This window comes from Scleropages formosus, chromosome 3 (assembly GCF_900964775.1).
Source record: "Scleropages formosus chromosome 3, fSclFor1.1, whole genome shotgun sequence".
Lineage (NCBI taxonomy): Eukaryota > Metazoa > Chordata > Actinopteri > Osteoglossiformes > Osteoglossidae > Scleropages > Scleropages formosus.
This window is the reverse complement of record NC_041808.1, coordinates 12,605,247-12,617,544: the sequence shown is the minus strand read 5'-3', so window position 1 is coordinate 12,617,544 and position 12,298 is coordinate 12,605,247. Positions and strand designations below refer to the sequence as shown.

The 12,298-nt window shown below is 41.0% G+C and overlaps 1 protein-coding gene across 1 annotated transcript in view; it reads left to right on the top strand.

Annotated features, from left to right (window-relative positions):
* Window positions 1-12,298, top strand: part of tnr (tenascin R (restrictin, janusin)) — a 152,515-nt gene that overhangs the window by 102,688 nt on the left and 37,529 nt on the right. Inside the window, exons 5-7 of the mRNA XM_018753180.2 lie at window positions 5,043-5,574; window positions 6,382-6,858; window positions 10,651-10,914. Of these exons, the coding sequence (XP_018608696.1) occupies window positions 5,094-5,574; window positions 6,382-6,858; window positions 10,651-10,914 (1,222 nt within the window). The 5' untranslated portion in view covers window positions 5,043-5,093. The remainder of the gene's footprint in view (window positions 1-5,042; window positions 5,575-6,381; window positions 6,859-10,650; window positions 10,915-12,298) is intronic.

Sequence of the window (12,298 nt, the reverse complement as noted above, 5' to 3'; positions counted from 1 at the left end):
CAGTGTTTCAGTAGACAACAATACGGTTTTGAGAAAAAGTTTGTGAAGCCGTTGAAATGATCTGGATTTCTGCATGAATGACTCCTAAAATGTAATTTGAAGACACACAACATTTTACATTTCTATATCTTTATGAAAAAAATTATTCAAATGATCAAGGTCATTGATGGAAATAATATGTGAACCTCTAGGATAATTGTATCTCTAAAAGAGGGTAATTGGATTCAAATATTCTAATTAATGACCCTAGTGCTGCTGTCAACTCAGATGTTTTCTGTACCGTATACAAAACTACACAATTTTGGTAACCTGCTCGTCATAAGAGAATTTTATTAAATATGGCCTGATCAAATAAGATTTCAGAGGACCTCCATAGGACAGTTTTCAAAGCTTTTGGGACTGGAAAGAGTTAAAAATGGTCATTGTATTTTTGTCTGAGTTGTACATCATTTTGGAGAAAAGTGTCTGCTAAATGAATAAATGTAAATGGAAATGGAAATGTACGAAAGGACTTCTGAAGACTTGGGCATCACATTTTAATTGCCATTCATATATAAACTGATATAACTGAAGTAAGAATTTACAAACTTTTTTCTCACAACTGTTTTGTGCAAAACTGTAGTGCACTTCATGATTACATGCAGACATCTTTTAACGCACTGGATAATTCTTCATCATTTACCTGTCATTTTACTCCAAAGCAAGTTACAATATTATGTTTGAATACTACCCTACAGTAATTTATCCATTTAAAGAGGTTGGTAGCTTTACTGGGAGTGCAGTGGCGCAGCAGGTTTGGCCGGGTCCTCCTCACTGGCGGGTGTGGAGTTTGAGTCCTTCTTGGGATGCCTTGTGACAGACTGGCGATCCATCCAGGGTGTGTCCCCTCCCCATCCAGCCCTACGCCCTGTGTTGCTGGGTTAGGCTCTGGTTCTCCCCAACCCTGCTTGGGACGAGTGGTTTCAGTGTGTGTGTGTGTGTGATGTTACTGTAGCAACTCAAGATATGTTCATTTTTTCATGGGTACAAAACAGAAGGTTGGCATTAAACCACAACTCTACTCACTGTACCACCTTATGCAAATAGACCATTAGCAAATGTAACAATTTTTGTTGTTTTGTTTGAAGAATAATTGCTTTAATTCACTTGTGTCACACACAATAGTCAGAACGGTGCCTAAATATAGTCAGTTGAATGAATTTCAATTTTTTCTATCATCAGGTATTTATGACATCAAACATTTTTCAAACTTCAATCACAACACCTGTGGTTAAACTCAAAATCATGTTGCCAATTCATGATGTAAGGTATGATATTCAAGCAAGTGGAGTTCATCTGTTTATTGCCTATTCAGGTACAAACCCTTGAAAAGTTCAAACCCACAGGCTCTATATCTGAAATAAAACTGAATATCAAAAAAGGCATACATAGAGCCTTGAAAAGAGTTCTTTTCTCTTGCTGCATGCTTTAAAGCAATATGAAGTTCAAAACTCGCCGCATTCAGCTTTAGTCTTTTTTCAAATAATAAAAAAATAAAAAGTAGTTCAAGTTCAAGCAGTCTACTTATGAAAATCTCTTCAGGTGTAACAGTTATTTTTTGGATTTTACTTTTGATATTTTGTGGGGTACACAGTGTGTTTGGCCGAGTCCTGCTCTCTGGTGGGCCTGGGGTTCGAGTACCGCTTGGGGTGCCTTGTGACGGACTGGTGTCCTTTTCTGGGTGTGTCTCCTCCCCCTCCAGCCTTGTGCTCTTTGTTGCCGGATAAGGCTCTGGCTCGTCGCGACCCCTCTTGGGATGAGCGGTTTCAGGCAGTGTGTGTGTGTGTGTGTGTGTGTCTGTTTTGATACTTAGTTCAACTTCTTATTTAGGTGGTTCTGGGGAGGAATTTACATTATAAGGAATTCTGTGACCCACCCCTACCAGCAATGAAACCACAGTATATGGAGAGCAAGTATTTAAATTGCAATTGTAAACAATCTGCTATCATTTATAGCTGACATACTGGCTGACATTTCAATCAAGCTTTCACAGCAAAGACGAAGGTGAAATCTGCAATCAGTGTCAGCAGGACAAATAGTGAGTTGCCATACTTGATGGTAATACCATGCTCACAGGAAGGTGAAAGAGGAGAGTGTAAATGCATGTTTGCCATCTGTGAATTTCATATCATGTCAGCTGCATGGAATGTATAACAATAGTCTTATTGCCATTCTTATCAAGGATAATAGCCTTGGTTTTTTTCATATGATACATTTTGATACCAAATAGTCTTTGGCTTTAAGAAGTCTCAGATAGGCTCTTACAATCCTAAAGTTAATTTCCAGTTCATATTTAATGTGAAATTCTTAGACTAGAAACCAAGTGATTTTTTCTCTTTGACATATTGCATGTTAGAAAATTGTTACACAATACCACCATGTATCTCATGCATATTTCAAATTCAAGTTAGAAAAGTTGAAATTGCTTCTGCATTATATCGAAATGAAAACTGTTCGTATAAAATTGGGTGTTTTATTATCTATGAAGTCCACATCACTTTTCCTTGCATTCAAAAACAGTATGAAATTTTAATCTCTGCAAAAATTAAACATTCTTTTTTTCCAAGCCATTTTAGTCTGAATAAACACTGAACCTGCAACTGGTCGCTGAACATTTTCAATGACATTGAACTCTCCTACAAAAGATGAAGAATGGAAAATACAAAATGAAGAATGAAATAATTTAAAAAATGTAAACAATAGATTACATGTTCAATGGAGAAAGATAATGTACATAAATTATTATTCATAAATTTTGCACATTTATTTTCTCGTGTAATGCTTATGTTAGAACAGCTTACAATGTTTATAGACACAGTGCAAAACAAACTCCAGTAGGATTAGTACAGTTAGGGAGGCTATTAGATGTTTGAGAAGGTCAACCAAAATTGATCAAAGACATGTCAGTATTTCCATCACATTTTGTATTTTACTTTCCCTTCTTCCCTGTTACCATCCTGCAACATCTGGTCTTTTGTACCCTGGTATTGATCTCTGTTCAGTGCTTGTCACTGTCCGCTAAAGAAGTCAATGGTTATTAAGTGTAACGTCAGTGCCACAGTGAGCTTCACAGAAGGAGAAAGGATGTTGCAGAGTAAGTAATCTCATTGAGGCCTTAGGCTTTGTGTCTCATTTTTAACTCTGTTTTTCTAAAGTGCACAAGACAGAGGAGCTCTTTTTTAACCCATGAGCAAAACTGCACAATCCTTTTGTGTCCAGCAACTCTTGCGATTTATTTTTTGACATTGTTCCTTGTCAGCCTTATATATTGCAGCCAAAGGGAAAGATAATTTCATTTTCAGTTTCAAAATCCCTCCCAGAATGCCTGCAAACAAGCACGTGAGGCATTCAGAGAGCTCCCGAAAGACCTTATTGTGTGTCTCTCTGCTGTCCGTTCCAATTACATCAGAAAGGTGGAAGTGCCTTTAAGTACAAAGGGGTAATTCCTTTGTACTTAAAGACAAGCCAGTTGGGAAAGTATGGTACAAGCTTCTGCGCACCTGGACATCCAACCTGATCTGTGTATGGATTCTGTCCCGACTCATCACAGGCAGGCAGACGCGTGCGACTTCCATTGTCTTCATCACTCAGATGACCAGATTTGTTTTCGTATAACTCAAAAGCATTTTAAATGCCTCTTGGGTGTTCTTTGGCATAGCACAATATGCTAAGCCGTGCAGATGAAAAATGAGAGACCTGTGGAAAGCAAAATACTGCTAAACTGATGCTGGTCTCGAGAAGGATAGGTCACATATGAACCACATCACCAACACACACACACACACACCACCACCGTGAAGCTCAACACACAATGTATGATCAGCAGTGGCATACCTTTTTATAGATGAAGCTAGGACTCATATTGTGCTTGAAGAGGTTTCGGTATAAGGACTGTGCACCAGGACTGTGCTTTTTTGGGCCGACTGGTGGTTTTACCGCACTTGTCGGAAATATTAGCGCATGAGATGGCTCATGTTGTGCTGGGCGGGGATGTGTCTCTGTCACGCTGCCGTAACGAGGCACCTGCATGCAAGGACACAGCCATTAATCAGCCAATAAGGGAGCGCGGCACACTCAGAAGCAGCTGGCAGCACGTCTAAACGCATCACACAGCGTTCGACTCTCAGGGGAGGCAGGCGCCGCTCTACATACTCGCAGTCATTATGTCAACCAGCAGACATTTCTACTGTAGTGTTCCATCTCCTCTGTAATATAGCTTTAAAGGGACAGAGCCTAGAAACTGGCCATAGGGGAAAGCCAAGAAGGCCAGCTTCCCGTTTCACCAATGGGACATGGGCTGCAATCTAAAAAAAAAAAAAAAAAGTCTTAAGCAGCTCAGAATATGCTCTTTGTAGAGCAGTTCTGATTTATTTCTGCCAGGGTAAACTCTTGAACAGGCCCTCTTGAAAAGAGTGCTTTTTTCTGGTAAGAATAAATCATTCAGATGATTGAAACCCACGCTCGCCTGTTAAGTTCTCGTTATCTTCAACAGTTTATTGGCTTCTGCTTTTTCACAGTTTGACATAAAATTTAAATGTCATTGGAGATAGGGACCAGCAGGCAGTGTAGCGGTAAAGGACACGGACTTGTCACGTGACAGATGCAAGTTAAAGGAGATATCCGGTAGTATAGACAGGTTCATAGGGACATGGGTGCGCAGTGGGTAATGTGAGTTTGTTGTTTCAGAGGACAAATTACTTACATTTAAGCAGTTTCCTGTCATTGTTAAATCACCACTGACCATGCGAACATAATTAAATTGTGATATTATAGTACTGGAAATGACTACATCTCATTCTGTTTCAAAACTTCTCTTTGAAAACCATTGTAAATAAACCGCAATGATTTTGTCATTTCTATTTTTGCTTTGTCAGAAACAATTTGTCTTTGAAATGCAGTAGTCTACTTCTGAAGTTACTCTATGAAGATTTAATTTGAAAATTTGAAGTTTTGGTAATTAATAACTCCCTCTCCGTGTCTCTCCCTTTCTTGGTTTTTGTCAGAACTAGTTAAGAGTCTGAAGCCCAGTACCATTTACGCACAGTGGCTTCACAATGTCCCAGAAGGGCTGTGTGGTCCACCTGGTGGTCATGCTTCTGGCTGTGGTCCTTCCACTTACTACCCGGGCATCAGGGAAGCAGCTAGTGAGGACCACCAGGGTCAAGCGACAAGTCCTGGATGGGGAGGGTCCAATGGGCAACGACACACTCAAGGAGCAACCCTTCGTCTTCAACCATGTCTACAACATCAATGTGCCCCTGGAGTCACTCTGCTCCATTGAATTAGATTCAACCCCCGGGCGGGGGGCCAGGACTGAGGTAGAGCCCCCCCCACCTGAGTATGTCGAGCAAACCTCAGACATGGATGGTCAAGTCACCTTCACCCATCGAATCAGCATTCCCAAGCAAGCCTGTGCTTGCCCGTCAACCAGCACCATCCAGCAGCTGGCCAGTCGCATCGAGGTGCTGGAAAGAGAGGTCTCACTACTACGTGCACAATGTGGCTCTGGTTGCTGTGGAGAGAGTGCTGCTGTGGGTGAGTCAAACTGCGCTAACATTTAGTAGATGAATAGATGAGTCAGATCAGAAATTACCTGTAAAAAAATCTGATGTAGGCAGAGAATACAGAATCCCTGAGCAAACAGCTAAAGAGGCAAAGTAAATCCAAGAAGCATCTACCTCCAGTCACCTTTATTTCAGACACAGTTGAGTCAGATCAGACTCCTTCTGCACCAAAACCTAATGTAGATGTCGCTTAGTCACACAACCTACTTATACCAACAGATACTGTAAGAAAGGGTACCCACATCCGGTTGAACCCAGCTGAATAATGTGAGAAAGCAGCAGTAGCTGCAATGCCACCGTGCTGCCCACATTTTACAATGTGGGAAAAATTTACTGTATCAGTTTAGGGTAAGACTCTTCCTCAAGGGGATTATGGCAGGAATGGCAACTCAAACCATTTGTGAGATGTATACATTTGAGTAAGCAATGAAGTCATACATGAGCAAGACACAGCTTATGAGACTGAGTGAGTAAGACATATTGAAATATACCAGTAATGAAAGTTAATGTATCCATTAACATCAAGCATAGTAGACACAAACCATGGACTGGGAGTTGGACTGAGAATCATTGAATTAATTGTTGTTCTGTGCTGGTAGTCACAGATGAATTTAAGGCACACACAGCACATCAGGTGCATCACATCAGGGACCCAGCTGGTACAGAAAGTGAACCTTTGATTTCGAGTTTCGATAGGAATTTCATTAGTTAGTCTCTTGCTGTGGTTTTGAGGTGTTGCTGTTTTTGCACTGAACTGTTACATATGATGTCTCTATAGGCCGACTGGACTTCATCCCTCAATGCAGCGGCCACGGGCGCTTCAGCATGGATGTGTGTGGCTGCGTGTGTGATGTGGGCTGGACTGGCAAAAATTGCTCGGAGCCGCGGTGCCCGGGTGATTGCTCTGGCCAGGGTGTGTGCGTGGAGGGAGAGTGCGTGTGTGATGGTGACTTTGCCGGTGAGAACTGCTCAGAGCCACGATGCCCCTCTGACTGCTCAGGCCGTGGCCTATGTGTTGATGGGGAATGTGTGTGCGAGGAGCCCTATGGTGGGGAGGACTGCTCCTTGGGCCGCTGCCTCAATGACTGTTCAGACCAGGGGGTGTGTGTCAACGGGACCTGCCGGTGCAACCCAGGCTATCTAGGAGAAGACTGCAGCCTGGCCCCGTGCACCACCAACTGCAGCCAGAAGGGTACCTGCAAGAAGGGTACCTGTGCATGTCCAGAGGGCTTCGTTGGTGATGACTGCTCCTTGGGTAAGTAGTGTGGCAGAGCACCCTGTCCCCATGAAGAAGAAAAACATTTTAAAAGTCTTTGTTGCAAACAGTGAAAAGTTTGAGACCTATTCTTGTAACTACTTTTCTCTTAAGTGTGATCAGGAATCTAGCTGCCACGTCTTCTCAGTTCTTCTAGGCATGCAATAACTTTGTGTGTTGGTTTGCTTTCACACTTTTGCCCGGTTTGTCCCATGCAGATATTTCCTAAATTTCAAATTTCTCAGGTTCAGCATTTTCACAAGTATTGTAAGCAAATGATGCGAAAATTACCTATAGAATTTAGCTGTCATTTAGGATTTTTTTCACCCAAAAAAGTACCTGTTTGAATCCACAAAAAATTTTGATGTGAATTATCACTGAGACAAGAATATAAATTTATATTGACATTTATTGACATATACTCCATAATATCTGCTTTCACTCATGATAATTCACAAATTCTAACACTAGAATGCCTTTGACATCTCATTATAACAAGCAGATCTAGAATATTAGATTTACTCAGTGTATTTTATATAAAATATATCAGTTTCATCTGAAGCATTGGTTTCGCACAGCAGGACAAAGACACCTTGCGAAATTATAAGTCATTTTTTACAGAAGAGATGACACCTCTCCGAAGGGAGTGCATTAATTTGACAAAAGTCACATTCATCTAAGGAAGAATCATCACTCCAGACACAACCAAGACAATTTTTGAATCACACTCGGCCAGGTTTACTGCTGGGTTCACAATCTGCCTTTACTGCGGAGGACAGCTGTCATCCCTCAGAACAAATGAAACAAAAGACAAATCGTATTACCAGTCTAGCTATCATACCTTGTTTCCCGCAGGTCCAAAAAAAGCCAGAATTGCTTATTTTGTCATAATTAGAGGCAAAATAGAATGGGGGGTCGGGGGGGGGGGGGGGGGGGGGGGGGGGGGGGGGGGGGTGGTGCATGCAGAAGAGGCTGCAGCATGCAAAATAAAACCTCCAATTATTAGGCATAACAAAGCATTCACAAGGCTGAAACTGCTTCTCGGTACTACAGTTCTTTTTTCGTCGTAATTACACCCTATTTCCCCACTGTGTGAGAAATAAATTGTGGAATCACAATTAGGTATTTGAAGGAGTTTGACCTCGTCAGTGATAGACAAGAAAGTCAGACTACTGATATCCCATCTCTGATATGCGTTGCATTCAAACAACCCTTTCATTTTCTTTTTTCATTCTATTTTTTTTTTTTTTTTTTTGAAGACCCTCAAAAGCAATCTGCTGTAACAGTTCATTTTATCAAAAATGATTTCAAAGCCCTGGTAAATTTACCTACAGATTATATTTGTACTGTATTCAGCTTCAAAGATAATATTCCAGATAATGACATTTTCCATTAGAAGACTGCAGAATTCCCAGCAACTGAGCATATGTGATTTTATGAAATTGATTTTTAAAAAATTACACAGTGATATAGCTATGAACCATTTAACTTCAATATTTAAACTTCAGGCTTGTTCCTTTGTTCCTTGTCTGATGCTGGCAGCAATTTTACTTTGGGCTAGATAATTGAAGAAGTCTTTAAAACTACAGTGTAACACAGTATGTATAGCATAATGATTTCACAGTTTACTATTAAAAAAGAAAAAACCTTTAACCAGACACGTTAGATAATATCTATCAATCTTGTAAAAATCACTTGACCAGGTGAGAGTTATAGTTCTTATTTCATTACATAAATCAAGTTTTTCCTCTCTTCCCAATTTCTCCTGGAGGCCTGCTACCAGTCCACTTTTTTCTATTCCTCACTTCTCTGTTCTTACTGAATTATCATCCCTGAACTATTTCGATGCCTTTTGCTTAGCTTCCATACACACTTTCTTGTTTCTGCCCAAGGATTCACAGCAGTCCAACATCCGTAACGGCAGCTGGTTAACGCCGTACACCGATCAATAGGGAAACAAATAATTTCCTACTGCTGTTAGGTACACTCTCACCTGTCTCCGGAGGGCTGATTTTGCTGCAGGCCTGTGGTGCGTGTATCAGTTTCGGAAGGTGTCCCTGGGTAATGGACCATGGATTACTACATGTGAACACAGCTCTGTAAAAGCACCAGTGTGCAGTACCAAAAAGAACTGCACTATACAATGATGTTGACCATTATTTAACATTGAAATGACTGGGTCATTTTTACAGGAGCAATTCTGGATAAGTACTTTCCTAAAACTTAAACGTGGGTCCTTCTACTGCAACCACTATTTCACCTCCAGTTCGTTTAAAGAATTTATATAATACAAGCATGTATACAAGGCAGTTTACAGCATGCTTTTAAGGATATAGTAAAGTCCCAACAGGGGATCTCTAGCAGTATTTTCAGTTGTATAAAGGGGTGAAACTGTCACTCTGGATAAAGGTCTCAGGAAAACAATTTTAAAAATAATGGCATGAATAAGTTCAAAGAATTCAGAATTTCTTTTATGCTTGAAATCACCTTTCACCTTTGAACTGCGTACGTCTTCACTTTATCGCGACAGATGATATAATTCCCCTTTTTCAATTATTTACGATGGTTCAGAGCTCACTTCGTTTAAATTCTCTTTGTTCACTTCATGGCTGTGTGCTGACCATCACATATCACAAGATGATTAAGAGTTTGGTCTGACGGAAGTGGTCAGAATGTGATTCCAAACAAGACATTTAAAATGAGATGAGCTTGAAATCATTTAATTCTCACATATAAGCATATTTCCATTTCTGCACATGAACAGGAGGAAGGTGAGTTATATTCTCACCCAGTGCTGCACCCAGAGGGCTGAACTTACCCATAGAAAAGAAAAAAATGACAGAACTTTTTTCTAAAGCACAAAGTGAAACTTGTACTACTTGGGGCGTGTAACCAATTTCTCTTCTACGCATTTGAGTCGAATCTGCACATGCTGCCCAAGTTGATCCCTGATGTCGAAACCCCCAAATCCTTAGAAAACCCCCAAGGCTTGCTGAGCGATTGCTCTCTTTATCTGCCTGCACTCCATTTTCCATTAATGGAGTACAAATGCGGCACATCAGTCGAAAGGCGGGATGCCTGTACATCAGCCCCTGTGGTGACTGTTAGCCTCTTGTAGCTTTGCCCTCGCTCCCCACTTTCATTGCATTTGCTGCCTCCCCAGAACAAGCTACAGTCCTTTTTTGTTTGTTTCCTTTATTTAAGGCTACTTTTGACTCCTGATTGAAATGTTCCAGTCCTCGCGGGGGCCCATTCAGATTTCAGTGCCTCCCGGGATGCTTGCTTCTCACCTCCTGAGTCGATTACCGAGAGGAAGTTCCTCCACTTTTTGTGCTGTCAGTGTTGCTCAGCATCTAAGATTCACTGTAATGTTACCAGTCCACTCAGTGGAACTCCATTATGTCGCTTTTTTTTTTTTTTTTTTTTAACACTTTTGTTGTGGGTGCACAACGTAACTGTAACAATTCTTAAAAATACTATTATTTTGTTCATTCTTACTGTCACGAACGTACAAGTAATGCAAAAAAAGTGCTCATTCTACTATTTCGTACTAATAAAAAATGTTGCTTGGTGCAAGGAAGCTGACTTTGGGCCACAAGGTTTAAGCCTCCAAATCCTTTTAGAACTTGCCCATGCATAGATAATGCTCATTATTTCCTGAAGCAATGCTGGTTAAGTGCCTTGCTCAAGGATATAACTACTCCACACTCCAGAGACAAAAGCAATAATTTTTGCTTGCATTTAGACAAGTTCTGCACCACCCTCTGCTTACAGACCTGCCGTTCTTTGCAGTTGCCCCACCGGTGAACTTGCGCGTGCTGGACATAACAGAGCACAGCATTGAGCTGGACTGGGAAGGATCCATTGTGCTGACAGACTACTTGGTCACCTATGCGCCCACCAGTCCAGGTGGGGTGCAGCTGGAGATCCGAGTGCCAGGCAACTTGACCAGCTGCGCCATTCCGGAGCTGGAACCTGGAATAGAGTACAACATAAATGTTTATGCTGTGCTCAACAACCTCATCAGCGTCCCCCTGAGTGCTCAGGTGTCCACATGTGAGTGAGCCACTCTTTCTCTTTTCTGGCTATTGTGGCAGTGGTGAGTCTTAGCAGTATGTTCTATACCATGTGCCTAGTACTAAAAATGAGCAAAAGTAGTACATCCTCTCTCTAACATTTTTGCTGAAACCTTGAGAAAGAGTAGTCTTGCTGCCTTCTTGACTTAGACTTATGGACCTGATTGGCCCTGACTGACCGTTTTGAGTTCAGGAATATGAAAAGTAATGAAAAGTAATGAGCAGCTCCAATCCTTGTTGCCTGTAGGGATGGCTGATGCAACGCTCGCAAATATTTAACTGATAGGAGTGCAGCTGTCAGGCAGGCAGGAAAATCACCTAGCGTCTCGTTTTTCCGGACGCTAACTCCAACCAAAGGCGGTAGAATTTGTTCATTGGAGTATGACAGATTATTTCTAATGTGATTAATCTTGATCTAGAACTGATTGTTTATATTTAGGCATCGTTTTGTATGCATAAACCACCAAAAATTAGCAACCTCTTGAGATTCACCTGATATGTATAAAATTTACCTTTATTTGTTCACTGTTTATGACAGCTAGACTCAGCAATGGATGTCAGAAAATCCACGTGTAGAATTTTGATCTGAAGGACACAACCCACTTGGACCAAATTAACAAGTAACTAAAAACAAAACATACTGATGAAGGTGCTCAGAGGAAATTCCACACATTTGCAGCCTAGAATTGTGTGCAATCCTTGGAGGACGGTCTCCTTGGTCTTGCCAACGGGAAAGTGATTAGAAACTCAGCACCTGCTGAGTGAAAATATCAGCCTGGCATAGTGCTGGAGGGCACAGTTATCCATATGATGCCTGTCAGCAATGCTCCAAACTCCTAAACCAAGAATAGAATCCCTCCGATTTCCACAAATGTTTAACTATTCTGTACAGGGCAGTTTGGTAAACCACAAAGTATTACTCACTGCTACTGGCTCAGACTCTGGTTCCTAGAATTACAGCTAATTGGGAAATAACAAAGAAAATTAAAGAAAATCAAATCCGACAGGAAACATTTTCCCAAACAAGTTAGAGTGACGTAATTGGTGTTTGCGCTCTGACAATCAATATACAATAACAACGTGCTGTGCAGAGCAGGGAATGTTTCATTGAGCCAACACAATTTATGGCCTTTTGTCTTATTAGCAAACTTATTGTTGAACTCACTCGTTTAGAATTAGGTTTTGATTTTCTGAGTACCTTTAGAAAGCCAAGTCCTTCAGCGTGAAGTCTCATGCATAATTACATGATTGCCCGTCGTCTGAATGCAAGTAATTAATATAGTAACACACCTACTGGAGGAATATTATATCAGCAGAGGAATATCATCCATATTCCAAATAATGTTTGTCGAACTGTAGTTTGC